Source organism: Thermothelomyces thermophilus, chromosome 1 (genome assembly GCF_000226095.1).
Source record: "Thermothelomyces thermophilus ATCC 42464 chromosome 1, complete sequence".
Classification (NCBI taxonomy): domain Eukaryota; kingdom Fungi; phylum Ascomycota; class Sordariomycetes; order Sordariales; family Chaetomiaceae; genus Thermothelomyces; species Thermothelomyces thermophilus.
The window spans coordinates 5,034,826-5,059,757 of NC_016472.1; the positions used below are offsets into that span (position 1 = coordinate 5,034,826).

General features: G+C 48.7%; 3 protein-coding genes across 3 annotated transcripts; 2 read left to right on the forward strand and 1 right to left on the reverse strand.

Annotated features, from left to right (window-relative positions):
- Positions 1–3,885: 3,885 nt before the first annotated feature.
- Positions 3,886–13,855, forward strand: MYCTH_2123212 (uncharacterized protein; the record flags this gene model as incomplete). The annotated part of the gene is made up of 3 exons (XM_003659530.1): positions 3,886–3,929; positions 4,047–4,219; positions 13,698–13,855. 3 exons carry the CDS (start codon positions 3,886–3,888, stop codon positions 13,853–13,855), a joined length of 375 nt encoding a protein of 124 aa, XP_003659578.1.
- Positions 13,856–16,497: 2,642 nt separating this feature from the next.
- Positions 16,498–17,502, reverse strand: MYCTH_2107078 (uncharacterized protein; the record flags this gene model as incomplete). The annotated part of the gene is made up of 7 exons (XM_003659531.1): positions 16,498–16,608; positions 16,645–16,711; positions 16,853–16,922; positions 17,004–17,030; positions 17,079–17,107; positions 17,137–17,218; positions 17,379–17,502. 7 exons carry the CDS (start codon positions 17,500–17,502, stop codon positions 16,498–16,500), a joined length of 510 nt encoding a protein of 169 aa, XP_003659579.1.
- A 3,768-nt stretch (positions 17,503–21,270) lies between these two features.
- On the forward strand, positions 21,271–23,689 carry MYCTH_2296807 (uncharacterized protein). The gene is made up of 3 exons (XM_003659532.1): positions 21,271–21,362; positions 21,419–21,975; positions 22,321–23,689. Exons 2-3 carry the CDS (start codon positions 21,429–21,431, stop codon positions 23,481–23,483), a joined length of 1,710 nt encoding a protein of 569 aa, XP_003659580.1. The 5' UTR covers positions 21,271–21,362; positions 21,419–21,428; the 3' UTR covers positions 23,484–23,689.
- Positions 23,690–24,932: the final 1,243 nt, after the last annotated feature.

Sequence of the window (24,932 nt, forward strand, 5' to 3'; positions counted from 1 at the left end):
TAGTATTTTCAACAGGTACCACTTTTAGGGTCTTTGTATCCATAATGAAGTTATAAATAGTAGCGTAAGCTAAGTTAAATATAAAGGCATGACCTGTCGGAAGAGGCTTGTACTCGACGGGCACTATCGCCTATTAGTTAGGCAGGAGAGTGATTTCGTAAGTGGTTTTGACCTTCCGTACGTAAGGTATAGAGTATATATATACGGAAAAAGGAAGATAGAAGTTAAATAGCTATAATTTGACTTCCTTACGATGGTAGTTAATATTTACGTTATATGAATCTAGGAATTCGTTACCTATTAGAAGATTCGGTATTAAAGAGTCGATAACTTACGCTATATAGGTAAACTTAGCCAGGGTAGGAGTACCGTTTTCTATACCTGGTAAGTAGATATCGAAAGATGCCTATTTGTTAAGGCTTAATATAGCGTTTCCTACGCCTTTGACTCTGCCCTTACGTCGTTCAATTTAGTAGTTTAATCGCTATAGGAAAGTATAGTTAATTAGGGAGCAGCTAGCGCTAAGATCTAGGCACACTTCTACTACTTCGCGATCTATAGGTTCGCAGTGTACCCTAACGCGTAGATAAGTATATCCTAGCGGTAAACCGTAGCGGTCAGGCATATACCTAGGCGGTACGTCCCTGACCTAGTACGCTTTTGCCGCATTGTCTGTAGTTAGCGTGTCTATAGCTTGGTACGCGTTTTCTGGCGGCAAAGAGGGTAGATCTGACGGCCTACTAGGAGTCTCTACTAGGCAGCGAATGTTACTAGATTTAGCGTTTTTATAGATCTTTAAATGCCGGAAGAGAGCGTTTCGCGTTTCTAGAGTGGTATTATAGAAACTACAGGTACGGCAAGCCAAGTCCGTAAGATTAGCTTTGTAGTTATAGATAGAAGGAAAAGGACTAGTTCTATAGCATCGCTTAGCGTAAGTACGTAGTTCGATATACGAGCTAAAGGATTTATAGCACTTATAGCAAGTAAGTTACGAGTCTAGAACGAGGTACGTAATACTAGTGTCGCTACCTAAAGATTTAGATCTAGATTTAGGGACGCTTTTGGCTAATTACGTGTCAGATTGATCCGGCTTAGAGCTATCGCTAGCTTCTTTAGTAAAGTTAGCATAGTCGCGATATTTCTTTTGCTAGCGGTTATCCTTGCCAAATCTGACCTGCTTTTAGCTATAATTACCCGGCTTATAGTGATTCTAATCGTGGCGATCCTGGTTATGGTTACGGTCAAATCCGCGATCACGATCAAACTAGCGATTACGATTAAATCTGTGGTCACGCTAGTCGTATTTAGGAGACTTATCATATCTATAGCCAAATTGTTAAGATTAATTAGCATTATAGCGTATAGGCTTGTACAAGCCCCTGTCTTTAGCCCTAGGAGACTCTAATTTACTATCTGTAGATAACCTTTTCTATAGATATAGGTAGTGGTCAAGAGTAGCCGCTAGAACAATAGATCGAGACTGCTTAATATACTATATATATGTGCCAAGTGAGGAGTATCGCTAGGGAGGATCTAAATACTACTTGACGTAGAGGTCTATAGCTAATTAGACTTAAACTATAACTCCTTGCTAGTTATCGTTACATTCGTTAAGTATACGTATTAAGCGCGCCTAACAAAGCATCTTCTAAACGAAGAAACTAAGCGCTTGCTCGTCCTTCGTAATGTCCTTTAAATGTAGGTAGGCTTCGTTAAATTTGTAAGTGGCAGTTATAGCGTTAGGTATAAAGCATTCCTATAGTCGATCTATAATAGCTCGAAGACCTAGTTCGTATAATTATCTATATATAGAGCCGTTTAACTTGTTAGTCTACTAAATGATAGTTAGACCGCCAAGAAGAGTTTAAAAGAAGGATAGAATCTATGTCTTAACGCTGCTATTAAGGTCGCTTTCTAGGAAGGTTTTAATACGGTCAGCAAAGTAGTAGACATCGGTAAATACTAGATTCTTACCGTCGTTAATAATGCCTAAAGAACATAGGTTAGGGAAAGAAGGATCGAACTAGCTAATATCGTTTTCTTGATCTTGAAGTCTAAGCGGCTCTATATACTTATAGTAGTATCGTACGTAGACTCGTGTCTACGACGTCTATTGCTATTGTCGCCGTTATTACCGCCACCGTTGCCGCTGCTACCGTTGCTAGGGTACAGAGCGCCGTGATGGCGTCCTAGATTCTAGTTACCTAAAGGTTAGTGACGGTTAGATGGCTCGTCGTCGCCATCATCAGAGCTCAAGGAACCGGGTTCTCTGCCTCTACTGCCGCTAGTTACAAAGTGTAGAACTTTATATAAAGACTATATACGTTCGGGGCGGCCAAGATTGTAATGATAGCCAATACCAATGTCCTTAGGCGGTATAGGAAAAGTACTACTATTACGTTATATATCTTCTATAAGATTATTAACTTATTATACTTCTTCTATAATAGTGCTAAGTCTAGTAGGGTCGAAGGAAGATTGCTAACGACTAGGCAATTAATTATCGTTTTTGCTATCTTAACCACGTATTATGCCAATTATTTCCTTTATCTAAGTTGCCATTCGGCCGAGCACGTCTCTATACTATGATATATATGTTTCCAGATCCTCGATTCGATCAAACATCGGTTCTATCATTACTAGTTGTCACGGAAATATGCATGCAGATGCCGCCTGGGCCACCGGCACAGACGGGCCAATCAAGCCGAAGGAACAGAAGGACCAATTACAACATGGGAAGTACAGTGATCACTACGCTCACCAGCGATCAGGGTGATCACCACCATGCGATCACTTACGATCACCGTGATCAGGAGTGATCACTAGGATTATATAAACATATAGATAGTCACTCGTTATGGTGGACTCTGGGAGTTCACCAATGGTAACAATCACAATCACAGTACTCATACCGAGCATTGTTAATTACTGTGAGAGACAACTCTAAGTGTTGTTATGAACCCTTTGGCTTCACCGAATCCCTTAGACGACCTGCCTGCTTGTCCCGCTCAACCCACCTCCGTCTGGACCCTTTCAGAAGCAGTCTGAGTTAGGTTCGTCACACGTTATTACCACTCCCTTTGTTCTGTCATGGTTTAGAACGGAGGAGACTTCGACCTCGATATCGACATGGCTACCGACGTCACGGCCGAATAGCTGCTCGCTCAGCTTGGTCAACTCTAGCAGCGGATCTAGGAGTTGGACCAGAGAGACAAGGCTGCTTAAGCTCGAATTAAGGAACTCGAGAATCGCGAAAAGTACTCGCAGAAGTTAGTCAACGAGGCCTACGCCAAAATCGAAGCGCTCGAGACCGCCAAGGCGAGCTACATTAAGATCGAACCACCTAGTAAATATAGAGGAATTAAGGAGGATCTCGTAGGATTCTTGACAAACCTCCGATCCTACTTCCGGCTCAATAACGACAAGTTTCCGGACGATAAAGCCAAAGTCCTCTACGTAGCTATAAGACTAGAGGGTAAGGCACTTAAATAGTTCGAGCCTACGTAGAACGACTATCTCACTAAGGAAGACGAAGATGACCAAGACGCGTTTATATAGGCAGTCTTCCGATCTTATAACCGTTTCGAAGAAGAGCTTCGAAAGGTTTTCGGCGATAAAGACGAGAAGATTTATATATAAGAAAGACTCGCCAATCTCTAACAGACCAAGTCAGTAGCCTCCTACACCGTATAGTTCAGATAGGACATGCTCAAGTCTCAGCTTAATGATGAGGCATTGATATAATTGTTTTATAATGGCCTAAAGGAAAAGGTTAAGGACAAGCTATACAAGTACGATCGGCCTAAGACTTTAGATAAATATATCGTACAGGCTATCAGAATCGATGATCGACTCTACGTATAAGAGTAGTAGAAACGAGGTCAAATGAACGGAACTACAGTTAAGGCCAACGACAAGAAAAAGCGAGCGTACGTTAATACCTTATACAGGATACACCCCGGAGCTATAGATATAGATATAGTGTAGAAGCAGGACCGGAAGAAGATGACCAAAGATAAGTCTAATGTTACCTACTATAATTGTAGAAAGAAAGGGCACTATAAGCGAGAATGCCGGAGCCCGAAGAAAGAATGGAAGCCAGTCCCTGGAAAAGAAATCGCGGATATCGACGAAACCACCAAGAACGTCACCGAAGTAGCAGCCACGAGCTACGAAGACAAGGACAGTGACATAGACAGTCTCGGACACGATGGCGACGGTAAAGACGAACAAGTACCGTACTCCGAACTAGTCACTATAAACCCAGAGACAGGTCTTGCTAAATAGGACATGGCAGGAGAATATACACCGCCAGTTTCGATTCTCCCAGCCTTGAGGCAGTAGGGTTTCACGGTCACGTAGAGGCGGGATGGATCGTAGACAACCGACACCCAAGGAATCGAAAGACCCGGACCTAATGTTCTATTCCTCTAGGAACGAATCAAATAGTACCGTAACGAAGTTTTTCGGCTTAACACGGAACTACGCGAACGGGACAGGCGCTTGATTCGACTCGCCTAACAAAGCGATAGAATAAGGGACGAAATGAGGGAACTCTAACGTATCGTAGAAACCATTAAAGGAGAATAGCCTGTGATATATAATAGGCCTGATAACTACACCGAGTATCTTGATAGCTAATAACTTAGTAATGACATACGGAACCTAGAATACTAGTTTATACGCGCGAACCACGGAAAGGACGAGCGTATGTAGGAAAGCTACTAGAAGAAACACTCCTATGTCAGCACTAGAGTATCTACGGTCTACGTACAATGGGAAGGATTCGGGAAAGAATTCCAATACCTCCTAGGCAACGCTATACGGCTGTACCCTCGACATGAGGCATATACGCAAGTGCCCTGGTTCTAGTGTGTGGTATACGAATGCCAATATTACTTCTACGACAAATTCGAAAACAATTACTAGCCGACCCGATAGGAAAGTAGGGATAGAGGCTTATGCCCTGTAGAATGGGTCTACGATGTAGGAAACAGAGTAGCCGAATTGCTCTAGAAGATCGAAGCCCGCGATCTAGAAAGCATTACGGTAGTTTTAAAACGAGCCTGGCCTAGGTACTACAGAACCGGACAAGATATATAGGACTCGTGCTAGAGTAACGATTACCTTTATTACATGGAAGAAAAGAAATTACAAATTCGGGAGCTTTAGACAAAGCTATGGCACGTACAACGGAAAGCAGAACGGACCTAATAGTAGGAAGCCGCAAGCACTTAATAGCTTATAGAAATGAGTATAATCGATAAAGCCACTATTAGCTGAACAACCGAAGAGGTCAGCACTGACCTAGGAAACGGGTCAGGGCCCTTCGAGGGGCCCGGAAACCATTAACGCCTGCGCAGCGGCGAGTGGTAGCGCAGTATAGGAGGAACTGGCGTAAGAGACTACTACACCGAGACCTCCCGGCAGAAATATAGGAAATCGCCGCAATCTTTAGACGACGGCGGTAAGACAAGCGGCTATAGATAACAGCATAGTGGAAACAGCACGAAATGCTCGTACTAGTAGATAGTAAAGCAGAGATAAATCTGATTTCGCCGACACTTGTAAATTAGCTATAGATACCCTAGAGAATGAAGCAGAAGCATAGCATAGTCAAAGGGCCATTTCCGACGTAATAGGTATGTAGGGAGACTAAACCGATCGACATTACTATAGTAGGGAAGACTATAGTAGTCATATTTAGCATCGTAGATATAGGTAATGATAAAGATATAATATTAGGGTTACTATGGTATGAAGACTACGACCCGGACATTAGCTAGAAGAATGGTAGCCACCTACGACCCTAAACGGAGTTATATTTGACTAGCGAGATAGGGAGCGCGTAAGGATCGCGAGCAGACGATGCTTAAGGAAAGGCATATCCTACAGATCTACCGCAAGAGACGGACAGTGGCAGACAGACCACTACGGACTCTAGAAGAGGCGGCATAACGACATCGATATCATGATAGGAGGAACGAGCTGAATCGCCGATAGCTGTTCTCTCCGTTGACAAATGCGAAGCACTGTAATTAGAGTAGTAGGTTAAGATAGGAGAAATCGCTAGTATTGCTATAGACGGAACCAAGTTCGTATACTACCAGAAAACCGAGAGACGAGACAAGATTAGGGAAGTACCGGAGGAGTACGAGGGACACCTAGCATTCGAACCAAAGCATCTAGAAGGATTACTAGAACACGGCCTATAGGATTACAAGATCAAGCTTAAGGAAGGAGCACGACTAAAGTTCTTTAAGATTTACTACACGAGCCAGACGCAGAACGAAGAACTTAAGCGATATTTGGAGGAGAACCTTCGAAGAGGATATATCCGCCTGTCGACATCGCTAGTAGGCTACCTAATCCTATTTATACCAAAGAAAGACAGAAAGCTACGGTTATATGTCGACTATCAGTAACTTAATGAACAGACCGTGAAAAACCGATACCTATTACCGCTGATCTCATAGCTCCGAGATTAGTTAGCAGGAGCCCAATATTTTACGCGTCTTGACTTGCCATCGGCCTATAACTATATACGGATCAAAGAAGGCGACGAGTAGAAAACGGCCTTTAGGACACCCTATAGCCATTATAAATACCTCGTCATGCCATTCGGACTTACGAACACGCCGGCAACGTTCTAAGCCCTGATTAATCAAGCTATCTGACCCTTTCTCGACAAATTTACGGTATATTATCTCGACGACATACTTATCTTCTCTAAGACAATAGACAAACACCGGAAGTACGTGAAAGTAGTGCTAGACGCGCTACATACGCACAAGCTATCAGTCAACAAGGAAAAGAGCGAATTCTATATTAGGAAGATAGTCTTTTTAGGATACAAAATATCCCTAGGACAAATCCGGATAGAACCTTTAAAGGTTAAAGCTATTAAGAATTGGCTACAACCGACGTTAGTCATAGAAGTACGAAGCTTCATCGGATTTGCGAACTTCTACCGAATGTTCATCAGGAACTTTGGAGCGATCGCACGACCTTTGCACGAACTCACCAAGAAGAATGCTAAATTCCAATAGGAAGAGCGACACGAGCAAGTATTCACGCAGATCCGTAACACCATTACTAAAGATCTAGTACTAGTACTGCCAGACCCTAAGAAGCCATTCGAGGTGGAAACGGACGCTTCAGACTACGCCATCGGAGGACAATTAGGATAACGAGACAAACAAGGGAAGCTACATCCTATAGCCTTCTTTTTAAAGAAGCTCGACAGACTACATCTCAATTATCTAATCTACGACAAGGAACTACTTACGATTATCGAAGCTTTTAAGGAATAGCGACCATACCTTAGTAGTACAATTGAACTAGTATAAGTATATATAGATTATAAGAATTTACGATACTTTACAATGACGAAGGAACTTAACGGACGACAAATACGATAGGCAGAATTCCTCGCGGAATTCAACTTCGAGATCCGCTACAAGAAGGGCAAAGAGAACGTACGAGCGGACATCTTAAGCCGACGAACAGATCATACGGAAGGACGAACGGGAACGACACCACCGCTATTCAAGGAACGGACAGACGGAACGCTATATCACGAAACGTAGACACCTATAGAAGATGATCCACTTGACTCGTTCCTAGAATACTACGCAATCTTTCGAGAGGAAAGGATCAACGAGGTATAGTATTAAGTAACACCCGGACTAGTGGTACCTGACGGAGTGGAAGAAAGAGATGGGAAACTCTGGTACCGAGGCAAAGCGTACATCCATGACAAAGATCAACAGCTACGAATGATTCGAGAACTCTACGAGTCGAAACTCGGAGGATATAAAGGAGTTACAAAGACTGTCGCACAAGTCAAGAAACACTACGACTTTCCACAGTTAACGGCACGAGTTAAGGAAATCGTACGGAACTACGATATCTATAATCGAAGCAAAACAGTATAATATAAGCTATACGGGCTACTTCAGCCACTACTAATAGCTGACAAACCATAAAGTTTAGTTACGATAGACTTTATTACGAAGCTACCGGAATCTAAGGACATAGCCATAGGAGTAACCTACGATAGTATTCTTACTATGGTAGATTGCCTGACTAAATAGGCATACTTCTTTCCCTACAAGGAGTCATAGATAGCTAAATAACTAGCAGACGTAATCTATCGGCAAGTTACATCAGTATATGCTTGGCCGCAAGAATAGATTACCAATAGAGATACCAAGTTCGCATCGAAATTCTGGCAAGCGTTAATGTAACGATTGGGCGTTAATAGCAAGCTATCAATAGCATACTACCCGCAGACCGACAGACAAACGGAGCGACTAAACCAAGTTATTAAGCAATACCTCTGCTCTTATGTCAATTACTAGCAAGACGACTAGGTCATGCTATTACTAATAGCACAACTCGCCTATAACACGACGCCGACAGAAACGACTAAAGTCACACCGTTCTTCGCGAACTACAGATATAAAGCAGACCTTAGGCAAGGACTAAAGGTCATAGTGCCAAGAGCAGCAGTCAAAGTAGAACAGATACACATACTATATAAAAAGCTTAAAAAGGAACTCGAGTTTGTTAAAACTAGAATAAAGAACTACTACGACAAACATAGGCTCGAGGGACCTTACCTAGAGAGGGGAGACAAAGTCTACCTAATTGCACAAAACTTGTAAACCAAATGACTAAGCACGAAGCTAGACTTTAAGAAGGTCGGACCCTTCGTTATTAAGGAACGAATCTCGATATCTAACTATTAACTATCGTTACTGTCATCTATACGACTACGGATAGATATTTTTTATATTTCACTTCTTAAACTAGCACCAAAGAACGCTAAGGTTGCTACGTACATCCAAGCAAAGGACAAAGAGGAAGAATAGGACATCAAAGAAATTCTAGATTCACGTATTATTAACGGGGAACTATAATACCTAGTCAAATAGCTTGATTTTGGACTAGAAGACAACTTATAGGAACTAGTCAAGAATTTAAATTGTCTTAAGAAACTAGAACAGTTCCATCGGCAGAACCCGGATCGGCCAAAGGCAAACCTAGGACAGAACCGAAAACAGCGCCCTAGTCAATAACGTCGACGCCACCGTTAAGTTACATAACGGCCCCCGATTCCTGCTGTTCTACCGCCTCCAATTCGTCTAGATTCGACAAACCCCGTGTAACCATGTCTGCCCCCTTCTCTACCAGGAACTCTCGTTGTTTACGAACCCGAGTCAGACGGGCCAACGCCTCAGAAGCTTTGCGTTGATATTCCCGTAGCAAGGCTTCGGCCTCTTTCTCTTCAGCCTTCAAATGATATTGCTCGTATATAATACGATCTACTATATTGCGATTAGAGATATACCCTCGTAAGAAAATAGGAACTTATAAGAAGAAACTAGAATACTAGAACTATCGTAAGCATAACCCTAACGTACGCAAGCCTTGTAGCGACAAGATTTTTTAATCATCTTATATACTCGGTTATACTCTATATAATAGGAATACGCCATTACTACGAACCTGTAATTGGAAATAAACTAAGCTAAACGCTTACAACGAATAGACGCTAGGGATCTATACACGTTAGACGGTATAATTGATAGCACGAAGGGCAACGAGGACTAGGGAGAAAAACACATATAAGTAACGCGAGGGATATTAGCACTATTTGAGACGGCCTAAAAAGAGGGCTTTTGGGTCGAAAGCCTCAGAGGGAGGGCATCGTATCACAGAAATATACATACAGATGCCGCCTAGGCCACCGGCACAGACGGGCCAATCAAGCCAAAGGAACGGAAGGACCAATTACAACATAGGAAGTACAGTAATCACTACGCTCACCAGCGATCAGGGTAATCACCACCATGCGATCACTTACGATCACCGTGATCAGGAGTGATCACTAGGATTATATAAACATGTAGATAGTCACTCGTTATAGTGGACTCTGGGAGTTCACCAGTGGTAACAATCACAATCACAGTACTCATACCAAGCATTGTTGATTACTGTGAGAGACAACTCTAAGTGTTGTTGTGAACCCTTTGGCTTCACCGAATCCCTCAGACGACCTGCCTGCTTGTCCCGCTCAACCCACCTCCGTCTGGACCCTTTTAGAAGCAGTCTGAGTTGGGTTCGTCACACTAGTACGTCCTTCTCTAGGCAACCGTAAAGTCGATCTTCGACTCCCTTTAGGTGGTTTACGAAGCTACGATCTATCTTGACGATACTTTTTTCAAGCTATTATAACAGTTTGTAGATAGCCCCTTTAGTCTTGTTAGAAAAGCGGTCGGTTCGTTCCTTTAACTAGTTAAATCAAAGATCTATCTTGCTATTTAGCCAGCTTATCGTTTCCTTGTTAGCGCCAAAATTATCAGGTTTAGCTTAATATAGCTCGTAGTCGTTAGTAAATCCAAGTGGCGATTCTAGCTTCTGTAGAGGAAGAGCATCTTCTTATAGTTAGTTTTTAGGATCTAACGCTTGCGCCTACGGTATACAAGGCATCTTATCGTGCCTCTATAGGACACTCTTAGCGTAGTCAGATAGTTCTTGTCAGGATAGTTTCTTAGAAGGAGGGTTTGAAGTATAAGAAGGTCTAGGAAGATCCTCTGTGGGAAAGGATCCTAGGGTTGACATAGGATTTGCCTAGGCACCGGTTACCAAGTCGCCAGGTTCAAACGAAGATGGGGTTAATGGATAGAAGACTGCCTTGGTTACCAAGTCGCTAGGAATAGAGATTTTGTAGTAGTTACAATAGAATTGCCTAGTTCGGTTACTAAGTCGCCGAAACTAAACGTAACTATCGCGAAAGTAGTACTAAACTATTCGTTAACGCGAAATAAATCTAGTGCTAATGGTTTTGGATGGTTAGAGCAGAGTTTCTACTACCATTTGATAGAAGATGGTTTCTAATAGATGGAAGAAAGTTGGTAAGTTATAAATAGTTCAAAAGAGCAATGTCTCCTTCCTACATTGGCTGGCCCTGTTGGCTCTGTATAAGTAGAGGATAGGAACAAAGAACCCTCCGTTTGCCAGCCCGTTTGCCAGATCCACAGGTCCTTATCTTATCTAGCCTTACATGATGGACGCGTCCGTAGACAACGTACTGCATCAGTTGTATAGTAGTTCAAACGAGAAAAGATGTCCGTTACACAGAAGCGAAGCTCCTTCACTTGCTTTTCTACGATCGTATGTCTCATAGACTCATTCAACCGAGGGTTCGCTTCTAAAGAACAGCGCGAGAGGAAGAGAAAGGAGAGGAAGAGAAAGGAGAGTGTCAGAATACCTACTTAGGTGCAATTGCTGGAAGCAGCAATTGCGGCGTCGCTTTTGCAGTTTCACATTTTCGATGGAATCACCGCCAGATATGTTTCAATTACTGGGCTGAGCAATGATAGAGCTAGCCACCTGGACTTAGCCAGCCTCGAATAATGTAAGGGTCGAAAAAAAATAAAAAGAGTCAAGCTGTTTCGCTTTATCGGCTGCCCGGGGTGACAAATGCTTCGGCAACCTGTCCCTAAGGGCAATGATCGTTGATGGGATCTAGGGGGTGCGAAGGATTACGTGTCGAAGACCGAGACAGCGAGACAGAATATGTGCATTGCCGTCCTGCTCCGTCTTACCACCACACCATGGTAAAAAGTAGCACAACCTGCAGAATTCGACAGCCTCGTCGCCACAACCCAAGGGTACTATCAGACCCGAGAATGGCACAGACACGGCGCGGCAGCGTGGGAACACAGAGTCTGACCCAACTCAGCTCTTCGTTTCTCGACTAATTAATAGTCGATGATGGGTTGACTGAACAGCCTGAAGGCAACACGTCGGAGGGAGTAAGGGGGCCGTTCATTGCGGCGGGACCGAGTCACGGAGGAAACTCGAGGTGGACGAAGGATCGCTGGCACCAAAGCAACGGTTTGGCATGGCATTGCATGACATGGCCAGGAAGCGGCGCCGGCGGACGTTGTGATGATTACGGTGTACACAACCTGCACAGGACCAGTTGAGGCTCGTTCAATCTGGCCTTTCCTCACCCGGTGGCCTGTGGATATTCGACCACTGCGCAATGGAATTCGAGCCTCGCGACGTGTAGCTAGGCGGCCGCCAGCTTTGCGAAACGTGGAGGCCTCGGTGACTATTTCGGTTCAGACGCCTCCGGACAGAACTTCGGTGCCTCCGACATTCCGAGGAACTCTGCCCGTTGACTTGAATGACCCAATACACACCCGAAGGCAGAAACGGCAGTGCTTGAATGCCACCACCGCCTCGTTGACAACCTGATCCCAACCCTCTCCCAGCCTACCGGGAAGCAGGCCTCCCTCCCGGGCCTTGTGATTCCGAGTGGCCGGTTTGCTGCTGTGGCCAGTTCCTCTGGTCGGCCGCTATTGCTTTGTTTGGGCGGCCGCACCCTCCTCGGCAGGGCCGCGAACCTGCAGAGAGCACTGCATGCATCTCGGCGGCCAACCAAAGAGACTCGCGAATCTGCAACCCGTGAGCCAGTCACAATGTCCAGTCTTAAGAAGCTCTGCCTCAGAACTGCACACCCCGGCTTCCCTCCCTCACAAACCCCGGCCGCAAGTTGCATGAACCCTGCGGGCGAAGAGGTGAAGGATGGAGGCACTGCGGGAAATCGATATCCATTAAATCCGTACTTGGGCAAGTACATTAACTACATCAATGTAGGTAAGGTAGTTGCTTCGTACACCGATCCGCACAGCGCACGTGCCGAATTGAGCAGAGGCAGGATTAGAACAATACAGGGGCTTGAAACCAACGGGACCGATACAAGGAACGATATCTCGGAACGCAGTGATTTGTGGAAATGAAGACCAGAAAGTATTCTGTGCGCCCTTGAAACCTTTCGCTGCAAGCGAGAATCACAGATCCCCGGCGCCGGCAGTTGCTGTCTGGTGGCTTGGATGAAACAATCCTGGATCTGCTGCCGTTATCTGTGACTGAAACAACAGAACACTCTTTACTAGGCTTTCGTGGCCCCCGTCTCGATGCGCGCTGTGTAGTCCAAGTATAGACGGGGATGTGGCCCTTGGCTTTTGGAATCAGCATGCAAAGGTTTGACCAAAAAAAGCATATGCATCATAAAAAAAAGAAAAGAGGATTACAAGAAAAAAAGAGGAAAAGAAAAGAGAAAAAAAAGCCTCCAAAAAGGAAACGACGTACCCCCACCCCCTCGGGTTCGCGGCACTGAGAGCACTGCAGTGTGTAGCCTCAGCCACTGCAGAAAAATGGAGAGAGGTTTAACGTGTGGCTGCTGGCCGCTGTCGTTCGGGGCCAACCTCTCCGGTTGACCAAGAAACTTCCAAGCTTGAATCACACACGGTCGCAGGACAAAACATCGTTGCAACTCGCCTGCACAATGACGGCGCCAAACTGCAGGTACGGAGTTTAGTGCGGTGGATGCGGAAGGTGAGACTGAGGTGTCTGGGAGGTAGAGTAGGCTCCCCCGCCTGCCCAGTGCGGAGCTTCGAAAGTCGACTTGGTGCGGATTATGTATGTACTAGAGTACAGTGTACTCAAGCACCGAGGTATGTCCATCCACCATGCTACTACTACACTACTGCGTGCTAACTCGTAACTATGCCACCTCAGGCTAAGTAGCTATTACTGGAATGACAGGGAACGACACAGTAAGGGCTGCCCAGGATCTGAGCTGTCTCCCCTTCTTCCCCCCACGGGTTCTTCTGCAGGAGCCAATAGACGGGCGCCGGGCCCGACCGAGCTGCAGCGTGTTTATGGCGACGAGGGTCCGTCCGCGACGCAAGATGCAAGAGACGGCAGGAACTTCTGGTTCCAGCTTTTGAGGCAGGCATCCACGACCACTGTCGGGATCTCCTGCCGTTTTTGACCCATTTTCTCTTCCCTGCAATCTACAACAGGCAAAGAACACCTTGCCGAGTTTGTGTCGGGCTGCTGCATAGTTGCGATGGGCAGTGTTCGGGGAGGGTTTGACACCCGACAATCTGAAACGGAAAACGAGTTCCAGAGGTTGCTACGCTGGTGACACCTCTCACTTCTCAGCAGCCGACCTGCAAACTCCGTAGTTATTTGGTACTGTATTTGTTTCTATCAGTCAGTAGACTACACACTACAGTACGATGAGTGAGTGCAATGTAGCAAACACCGTTGTTTCTTTCAAGGTCGACGCTGTCCGCATGTGCTTTTGAGTAGGGTATTGTTTTCTAACAGTGACGCCTACTAAGTAAATAATCATTAAGGGTAATTCGCAACTAAATTTAGACAACATTTTTTTCTTCTCTCATTTTTGCCCTTCTTTTCTTTCTCCCTTTCCTTTTTATTTTCGTTCTCAAATTTGACGTGACTTGGCAATGGCTGATGAATTGTACCTCGTACTTCGTAGTCTGTGTGACATCTGAAGTCGTCAATTCTCACCAGACTGCACGCGCTGCTTTTTTTTCTGAAAAGGAACGAATCAATTGGACGACAGAAAGCTCTTTGAGATTGCTTATTGTGAGGGGTCGGTCAAACCCCGCGGAACAGTACCTTATCATCAACACAGATGGCTTGAGGTCGTCCGTGAGCGAAGGCTGACATGCGGCGAGGGTTGTCTACTCAGCCCAGCCTATCGGTCGACAAGGCTCCCTCATGTTGAGCTCCTGGGGAGGAGCTCCTGGGGAAGGGGGGGCGGGTAAGTGGGAGAAACCGAGGTGAAGTGGACGAAACCCCTCTTCAGCCAGCCTACCGCGCTAGCGTAGTGTAGTCTCTGGAGGCGTCCCTCTGGGCTCTTGGGTCTGCTTCGCACACGCTAGCACCAGCGGAATCGACACCTTACGTAAAGACGCCGTCGATCTCGAGAAGTGGGCAAATGTCGTGATGAGGAGGCGTCGAGCGCTTCATTCGTGCCGAGCATCGCTATCAACTGATGGCGCTGCTACGTGGGGTTGGGGGTCAGCCAACTGCGACTGCAAGCTGAAGAAACAACTGCTCTGGAACGCTTGGCCGCACTTGTTATGGCGGCACGAAGATAGGGTTTCCCTGCCTTACGCTCCGCGGGTTTACACTAGTGTAGAGTAACAAGTGTACATAGTACTCGTAGCTTTCTAAACACAAGACACTTACACTATCTCTCAGGTTAGACTCCCGATGCACAGGATCGGCAGCTACCTGGTAGTTGCCCCGCGTACTAGTAGTTGTCTGGTTTGTGCCGTACTGGAGATGTCAAACTGCGATCAAGCAGCTGCTGATAGGAAATAGAGCCGATCCAAGCTCCGGTACTCCGTAGTGTATGCTATGTAGTGTAGTGTACGGATTCGTACTCTCCACGGCTAACCAACTAGTGTATTGCGTAGTTACTGTGGTTAGCTAATAACGAGTCAGTATGGTGCCGTCGGTAGCCTCCTCTCGACACCTCGATCGTCGGTCGTGTTGGAGCCGAGGAGGAGCCCCAATTGGCCGAACTCGGCTAGGATCAGCTGGGGAAGGTCGAGACGGAAACGGCAAGTCGGCCTGCAGAGCACGGATTGCGAGCTGGCGTCTTCATGCACACCGGGACTAACGAACTGCACTACCCTGAAACCTTCCAGAAGACCCATCGACATGGAACGGGAAGGCCCCAATTGGTGAGGCTGGTCTGTGTTCCTGCGTTAGTGGATCCGAGATGGGAACGCGACTGGTTCGGCGGTGGGACTGGCGGGGGGGACGCCAAGGGAGCTTGATTGGCTGCCCAAGTGGTCAGTGCTTGCCCATCGCCGAGACGGGAAATAACGTGCTGTCGGTTCGTTGCGCCATCGGCACCTGTCATGGGAAGATTAACGGCACGCATTGCTTCTTGAGAGGTGAGAGTGGGCGATCCGTGACAAAAAAACACGAGCCCAACGGTGAAGAAGACCCCTACGGAGTACTTTTTGGGCTTCTGGATGCGACGAATGATGTCCGGGCGACCGGGGTGCGTATTGTATGTACTCCGTGGTGTGTATATGCACAACTGTATGTACTTCGTACTCTGTAGTGTACGGATTACAATACTACTAGACTCTGGCAGCGTGCGGAATACGTGACATGCACAACACTAGCCTTGGAGCTCATCTGCTCAAACATACTGTGTACTGTACACTACGGATCAGCGGCTGGTATTCCGCAAACGCTTATGTACAGTACCTATGTACGGAGTACGCGCATGTGTATTCCATCCAGAACCTCTGACCGTTAGACACGCATAGTGGACTGATGGCAGACCTGCCTCGCATTATGGCTATGGGCTGCATTCTTTGCATCCGCGAGCATTGTTGACTGCGACATGCAGCACTTTACAAATTCCCATCCAGGTATGAATTACCGTAACATGGGAATTTTTTTGGCCATGGTGTTAGCTCAACCAGAACCACAGTGAGTGCCGCCAACCGAGAAAATGAAACCTAGCATCCGGAATTGCTCGCATGTGGTCTGGAAAATGGCGGTGGAGGAGAGTTCGCAGGAGACAAGCGAGGTGCCCAGTACCACATCGAGTTTAATGCCGTAGCCTAATTCAATTTAAACCATGACCAGGCGACCAGGGCCTCCTGCACCCGCAAAATCCGGGGAGGACACCGACACGGCATAGCCCTCCATTTTGGGATATAGTCCGCCCATGTTATCAAACACCTTGGGATTAGCTACAGAGTACTGTGCGGAACCCACTACTACGGGTTGTCTCCCCGGCCCGTTCATCAACGGTCCCGAGGTGAGTGCATGGATGTACGGAGTACTGTACATAACAAATAAGTACATAACGATGGCGCGCGTACCAGGGTCCATCAAAGTTAGCCAGGGCCCTGCTATTCCAAAAGCGCGGAATCTAGCATCGGCTGGCTGTGGGCAGACCGCCACGCTCACCGGATTGACACACCGAGGCTGGTCGTGGTTCTCGAAATTCCACGTGCTGGAGACTCGCCCAGGCAGAACAAACAGAGGTGTTGCTGCTTACAAGCAGTTTACATTCTCAGTTGCACTCCATATGTAACGTACGGAGCATGTACAGCTGGTCCACATATACATACATACAAGAATTCGACTCCAATAGCCTGCTGTTTCATGTTGGAATTTTCGAGTGAACCCTCATTTTTTTCTCATACGATTCTTGACCGTTGCAAGACCCTTGTGTCTGGAATACAGCAGAATGCACAAGCTGACGATTGAGGTTTGATGCATCGCCTCCATTTGGCTACACTAGAGTGCTTGATCAGCGGGTTCTCGAGTGCCGTGTCGACCCAGGCTGGCGGTGGCGAATCATTAAAATGGTCCACCAAGAATCCACCACTCTCCGACAAGGCCTGGTAGGGTTTCAAGAGCACACGGGAGCAACGGAAGACTCTCACTCGTCCTCGTCAGAGCCGTCGTGGGTGGTTCGCTGTGTTCGAGACCGGCAGACCCACCAAACGCTGCGCAGCGACCGACAAGCTCCAACAAGCTCTGGAGTTGGGCCTGCGATTCCGGAAACAAAGAGCAGAACCCTGGATGCCTTGGCGCGCCGGGTCTGGTCCGGTATAATTTGGTCATTGTGTAATCCGTACACTAAGTAGCGTACAGAAACTACGCCGTCTGACGAACCCGAAACGGTAGTAAACATTAGCTACTCCGTACATCAATGTAGACTGTGCAGGTGTCGATTCACTGGACCGTTCACTTCCGGAGTAGCCAGCAGTTGCATCCAGCTGCCATCCTTCTGCGTAGCAGTGTACAGACCTGCAGCTGTGGGTGAGTTCCAACCGCCCCATGCATCAACAGAAGGCAAGGGACGGTGGGTGCCAACACAATTGCTGGCGTGTACAGTACAACGTACAGTACCTACTCCGTAGTATAGGGTAATAGGGTAGGAAGACGAGAGAGACTCCGTTCATCTGAACTTCATCAACTCGTGAGGCTGACCAGAAGGATGGTGCGACGGGCCGTTGGGTGGCTTTCTGACCTGCCCTCTTCTGCCCAAGGTCTGGAATTTCCTCTTCTGGCGAGAGATCCGGTCATCGCGTGGTCTGTGTGGATAGGGCCAGGCAAACCACTTTCAGCACAGTGGTGGACGGAATTCAAGTAATCCGCCTGCGTAGTAGCCACTTTGTCCAATTGCTTGATGAAAACGGGCAGGGAATGGGCCGATTTTGCCTATATGCTAACCTATAATGACCAGCATCGTGCAATTTGTAAGGTAAGGTACCTTGTATAAATGTACGTTGTGCACGCAGTTCTTGACCAGGCACCGTCAAACATCCAGGGTGAAGTTAGTTTACGGATCGCAGGCTGTCCTTTCAGGTATACTTTACTGTCGAAGCTGTTCTGGCGGGATCGTGCCCAAACTGCAGCATATGTACAAGAGCAGCGTCCACGGCTCCGGATCTTAAGAGGGATGCGCCTTGAGATATAATATATGGGTACCCCTGCGATGTGCAAACCAGTGTTCGTTTCACATTCGATGGCAAAGTCGATAATAACCGAGAGTCGCACTTGGCATGGACGAGGCGACGCTGAATCTGCGAACAAACCATTTTAGTTATGTGGGCTGCCAATGGTGCGTTGCCCGGAAAAGGTGGGCATAATCAGGCCCCAAGAAAAGTTCGGTTGAACTGCTTGTGGTCGCCGTGGGCACCATCGTATGTGTAGCCAGTGAAAGGCTAACAGTAAGTGTAAGGTCGAAAAAGTGCCGACAATGATAGATTGGTGAGGTATTTACTAGTTTCAGCTCGTAGTTAAAACATGACTGCCTCAGCGACTGTTTATGGTCCTTTGCCGCCTGCCACTGAAGGCTCACAAGCATTTTGTGGGCCAGCTATCCGTAAAGGCGTACGCGATCCCGAGCAAGATACGCGTTGGTTCGAGGCGCCAACGAAACAAAATGCATGGGCTGGAGCTTATCGCTTATGTCTCGTTCTGTCCTGTGGTGCACGACCTGAAAGTGTACAGATCCCTCCCGGGTCAAATAGGTAGTGGAGGATGGATCCTGCCGCGTCACTGCGCAGGCACACCATGAGTGGTGACATCGGAGGGGCTTTGGATCCCGATCGCACCTTCCAAGTGCCCGTTGAGCGATACAACAGAGATTTCTCACAGGTCGTTCATTCCTACTGGCCACCTTGCCGTGATCGACAGTGCTGGTTGTTCCTGCGACGGCCTTTCGGCGGTTTCACGTTTCTCTGCAGTTGCGCCGCCGGCGCCCTTCTCCCAACCCCCCCCTTCCAAAAAAAAAAAAAAAAAAAAAAAAACCTGTCGAAACCACTTACTTCGACTCTCCTGATTCGCATCACACCACCACAAATGCCGTGCGTCTGCCGCCGCTGAGATTTGCGGAAGCTGCTCTCGCTCTTAACACAGTGCCTTTGGATTGCATACTTGATCATCCTCACAATGCACTTGAACCATCCCGTCGCTTGCAGGTTTCGAAATAGCAGGACTTGGATCTTGCGCAACCATACTGGGACGGAACGATAAATAAAGAACTCGCTAGAGAAGCATAAAGATGCTCAAGATTACCCGGGCACCAGACTCGATGCAATTTTCGACATTCGGCACAGAATGATATGCCACGTGCGACAGAGTACTCGCCTCCGGAAAGAGAGCATCCATCATGAAGCCTGTGCAGCCGCGGACCGCTACCTGACGATCGTCGGCAACGGTTCAGCGAAGCAACCGCTGGAATCCGAACTCTGGAGAACGGTCATCACATTGGCGGCGCATCGCCCAACCGTCTCTCAAGCAGGCAGTGAACGGTGACAAAGACGATGAGTGGCCTCTTGGGGCGAGTTCGTGCCTTGCATAGCTTGCAACTGCGCTTGTTACTGGCTGGCAAGGGTGGGAACGGATCAGATGTGACCTGACATGGTGCGGCGAATAGGTGTGCCCGACTCCCTTTTCAGCACCGCGCGTCTCGGTCAGAAAATGTTCTGTGTGGGTGATAGTTGTGTGGTGGGATGCCTTGAGCGGTCCGTTGGCCTATCAGAAAGAAGTGTGGAGGCCATCGCGGTCGGCTTTATGCATGCCTTCGCCTTCTCCCGTTGGCCAGCTGTTATGCACTGCGCCCGCTGGACGGCGATGATAAGCCCAGTGGTGCGAGCGATCCCCCGATCCTGCTTCATCCGGATTGGATCCTCTGCATCGTCGTCACTTGCGATTAACCCTCCAAGAGCCAGAGGCGTGCAGCCAACAGCAACAATGAGGACGCCTAGGCGTTGCGGACTCTCAAGCGGCTATCAGAGTAAACAGAGTAAGGCCACCTGATGAGGAGAACACTCGGGTTGTGCTACACTACTGGCGGCGACCAAAGCATCAGTGCCATTGTGTGGGCCACGGGCCGGGGGTTTGGATATGGGGGACCACAAGGTCCGTTCAAAGCACCCAGTGCCAGAGAGTGTCGCGAGACGTCCCAGAAACCAAACCGTCTCGGCTGGGTGTTGCAGACTCCGCCACCCACTCACTGCTTGGATTCGGCCTGAATGACTTGGGTGGGCCAAGGTACCATTAGTTCAGTGGTACGTCCGAGGGCATGACCGAACCAGTCCTGATTTAGAACTTCCTGCTAGGTTAATCGCTCTGCGCCAACCTCCACCGGCGAGTCCACCCATCCGATGTTGCCCCTCCACCTTGCCCCAGACATGCAGACAGGGGTTGCAATGGCCAGTGGGCCGGCCAGTGGCCTCCTGGTCCTGGCCCTTGTCAATCCAAGCGAGCAAGGGTAGGCTCCCAAGCGGCCAGTCGAGCAGCATCGGGTCCATTGCAACCTCTCCGCCGTTGATCTGGGGCGGACTGGCGGCCGTCTTGTACATATCCGCTAGGACTTCCCTTCTCGGGGCTCTCGTTCCTACTCCCCACCACGGGCAGATCTGTCGACCAAGACGCGTGATCCCTTCTTTCTTCTTCCTTCATCTGTCGGTTCTGGTTTCTTTTCCGTCTCGAGCCTTTTGGGAACCCGTTTCCTGTCCTTCCTTATACAGCAACTCTGTCTCATCCAACCTCGTCCTCACTAATCCCCCTCTCCAAGTCCAAGACTTCCATGCCACGAATTTAAGTGACAGACGCATAGAAGAGGAGGCTGGAATTCGTGTGAACGAGCAAGACAAAGCACTCCTACGACGAGTCCATGTACACCAAATCTCGAGACGCATAATTGGCAAGTTGTCTGATCCCACGATCACAACTGCCATCCATTCCTTAGCGGCGGAACCGACCCATCCCATCATTAGGCCACAGCCGACACGCGACGTTTACGACGACACCTGTACACCACTACATATATATATACCTACGTAATACCTAAACGACAAGAGAGGAACGGAAGAGGGAAAGAGCAAGAGGAAGACAAAGCAAGAGATAGAAAGAAGGTGTGTGTGAGCGAGAGAGAAACGAACCAACACATCAATATCCTGAATCAGTTGGTATGGTGCAAACCTGGATGGTCAGTATGGATTACATTGCTGACAGCTTCGGGCAGTACCTGGAAGATGGAGATGGAGATCCTGATGGCGGCGCAACAAAGCGGTCCGGCGTTCTTCTTCTACAATCCGGACACGAGTTCGGAGAGTCGGCAGCACGGCCACTTTCTTCCCCAGCAGCATCTTCAGCAGCACTCAGCGCTGCAGCAGATGCAGATGCTCCCGGTCGTGCCGCCACTGCCTTCGACACCAATCTATTCGCGTCCCGGCTCGTCCAGCTCGCAACCGCCACTTTTGCCCAAGGGACTGACAAGCGCCCCGACTCTGCCCTCTACACTGACTCCTGTGGCGTCCCCCATGCCCATCGCCCCCAAGCCAACCATCGTGCTGGACACGGAGCTGTGCGAGAGCGAGGGGCTCGGCTCCCCGTTGACCCCGCCGCTCTCGACGTCGGGCAGTGCCATCAGCAGCCCTGGCAGCTGTGATATGCTTCAGACGCCGCTGAATCCCATGCTCTCCGGACTCGACGGCAAGGAAGCCTGTGGTTCGGATGGTGACCTCGAGAGCTTTCCCAGCTTCGATTGGTCTGCATGCGCATCCCCTCCTTTAACACCTGGTAAGCATGCTCTCTTTTCTTTTGTTCATTTGTTTTGCTGTTTGCTCTCGACGTTCCCCAAACGTGGAATGCATTTGAAACAACACTTGGACTGTTTATAATGCGATCGAAAGAAACAAAAGCCAAGGGTTTTGAATTTTAGTTTTTTATTTTTTCTTTATTTTTCTCTTTTATTTTTCTATTTCCCTCCCGGTCGACCGATTTATAAATGGCCTCCGATGTGCTGGTGGGAGAGGGAAATGGGGCCTCTGCAGTGGATAATCCTGTACTCCGGGTTTGGGGGTGTGGTGGTTGCTTCGTGCTGCACTAAATCGGGGATCGGAGCACTGACCCAATCGGCAACAGTGTACCTGCCATCCCAAACACAGGCATCGAAGATTGCTCCGATCCAGACGCAGGCTTGCGATCTCCTTTCTCCTGCGTCTTCGTGTCCCTCGCTTTCACCCTCGCCGTCGCCGTATGCGCGGTCCAGTTCTTCGGAGAGTTTTTGTGACCCCCGAAATCTGACGGTCGGCACGGTCAATTCAACGCTCGCGCCCGAATTCTCTGCCCTCCCAACCCTCTGCGCGGGTGAGGACGAAGACCAAAAGTTTGTGCTTAGGGGCGCGTCACCTGCGATTTCGCCCGATTCGTCCTTTGACTTCCGCCCGCAATCCAACAACGATCTCCCCTCATTCGACGCGCTCTCTGACCTGGATTCTGAGGACGATTTCGTCAACGGCCTTGTCAACCTCGGCGACTGCACCGAGGAGGCGCAGCCCAGCCGGTCGCGTGCCAGCTCTGACGCGCTCTCGCCAAACGCATCCAGTGACCTTTGTGCTGACGAGGCCGGTGACGCGTTTGGTCTGCTCACCCCCGCCGACTCGAGCGACGATAGTGATTCCCACAGGGACAAGCGCCAAAAGAAAACGGGCAAGCCCACTATGAGCACTGCCGCCACTTCCCAAGCGGGTAGCAACCAGAGTCAATCACCGCCCAGCAACGAGGGTAGCACCAGCAGCAATGCCACCGAAGCTAAGAACGAGTCCGAGGCCAACTCTGGCTCGGAAAATGCTGGGCCGGCCCCACTTCCGGCGCCCACCAGCCGTCGTGGGCGCAAGCAGTCGCTGACTGAGGATCCCTCCAAGACCTTTGTCTGCGACATCTGCCACCGCCGGTTCCGGCGCCAGGAGCACCTCAAGCGCCACTACCGCTCGCTCCACACCCAGGAGAAACCCTTCGAGTGCAGTGACTGCGGCAAGAAGTTCTCGCGTTCCGACAACCTCGCGCAGCACGCCCGCACTCACGGCTCCGGTGCGATTGTCATGAACCTCATTGACGACCCCGATGCCATCGCTGCGGCAGGCATGCCCGGTGCCTATCCCGCCCACCCGGCCTTGATGGGTGATCAGTACTCGCTGGGCAAGGTCCTGTTCCAAGTCGCTGCCGAGATTCCCGGGAGCAGCAGCGAGCTATCTTCGGACGACGGCAGCGACCATGGCAAGAAGAAGCGCAAGCGGGCCGAGTGAGGTGTCCAGAAATTCCGGACCTGCCACTTCAAACAAACCTCCCCCCCCTCGCCCCAATTTTTTTCGCTTCTTTGCACACTCTTCACAATGCCGATGGTTCACGCACTTTGGAACGTGCCGTCGCCATTGATGTCTGATACGACGACCACGATGACTTCAGCCCGGGCATAGTAAACACATCACTGGAGGGGGACGGTCATCAGCATACAGAGGAGGAATTTGCATAATTATTCGAGACGCCGGCATGACCAGGGGGAATCCGTATTATTTTTGTTTCCAATTGGGCGGCACATTACTTCACCCAAGACTGACGGGAAAGAGGTATCTCATCCCAGCACAGCGAGCAACGGTGTATTTCTGTTTCGGCGTTTGCGCATTTCCCTCCGCCCCTTCGCATTGTACCATGGGACTCTCAAACCCGCCACGTTAGGTATATTCGCTTGCCGTTTCTGCGCTGGTATTGGTGACTTGGCAAGAGATTCAGCAAGACTGGGACAGCCAAGAGGGTAGATTGTGGCGGCTCGCAGCGACGGCCAGAGGGAGAAAGGGATTTGCCAAGATGGGAGGGGGAGATACTGGGTCGTTTTCTGGTTTTGATCTCTTGTTGCTGCACATAAAAACAGCTTGTCCACTGCGACATATTCCGGGTTCTTTACACTCGTTGTAATTGTACAGCCCAGGCGGAGCGACAGGCTCACCCGCCACGGCTCTGGAACAGAAATTTACAGCTTCGGTACCTGACTCATGTGGAGGGAGATCTGACCCTTGTTGTTCTCGGCGATGGCTTTGTTTGTGATTATGATATATCTGGACGCTTGGCCCGTTCTAATTGAAGCCGCGGCTTTCCTGGCCAAAAGTTGCTCGCGATTGCTAACCATCAAGGTGGGCAGTATGTGTGAGTCGAATGGAGTTCAGATTAGTAGTTACCCTTGTTGCATGGTATTGACATCTGATATGATCACAATAATAAGGTGCCTCGTACTCCGTACAACGTGTGCTACAGATGTCGCTCCCTCACTGTTCTCCTCGCATGTGATGTGAAAAGCACGCAAACTACGGAGTATTAGGGTCCAAAATGCCTACTCAAAGTAAGCCCCTAGCAGGGCTCCTGTTCTTTCAACGGTACTCGTGTAGGGATGTATGTACACATGGCAAACACTGTCTCGGCACTGGTAGATCGACGAAGCAACTCGAGACACGATCTACGAGCTTTTCCGTAGCGTATGTACTGTATTCTGCACACTAATGGATGGACTGTTGGAAACTGCAGGGAACAGTTAAATGTGCTGCTGCGGGCACCCTCGGCTGATCTTTGTGGCTCTTTCCCTCGGTCGACGTTTGGGAGAGCTGCGGGGTTGATCATTCATCTCCGACAGTCACGACTTCCGTTCTGTTGCTCGAACATGTTTGTGGCAACTACATACCCGGTGGTTAGTTGCTGACTAATTA

What these genes read in the sequence shown, in the direction of transcription:
- MYCTH_2296807 (XM_003659532.1), top strand. Translation starts at nt 21,429, where the DNA reads ATGGAGATGGAGATCCTGATGGCGGCGCAACAAAGCGGTCCGGCGTTC. An exon ending in ATCCCCTCCTTTAACACCTG is followed by an intron (nt 21,976 to 22,320) that starts GTAAGCATGCTC and finishes AATCGGCAACAG; the next exon opens with TGTACCTGCCATCCCAAACA.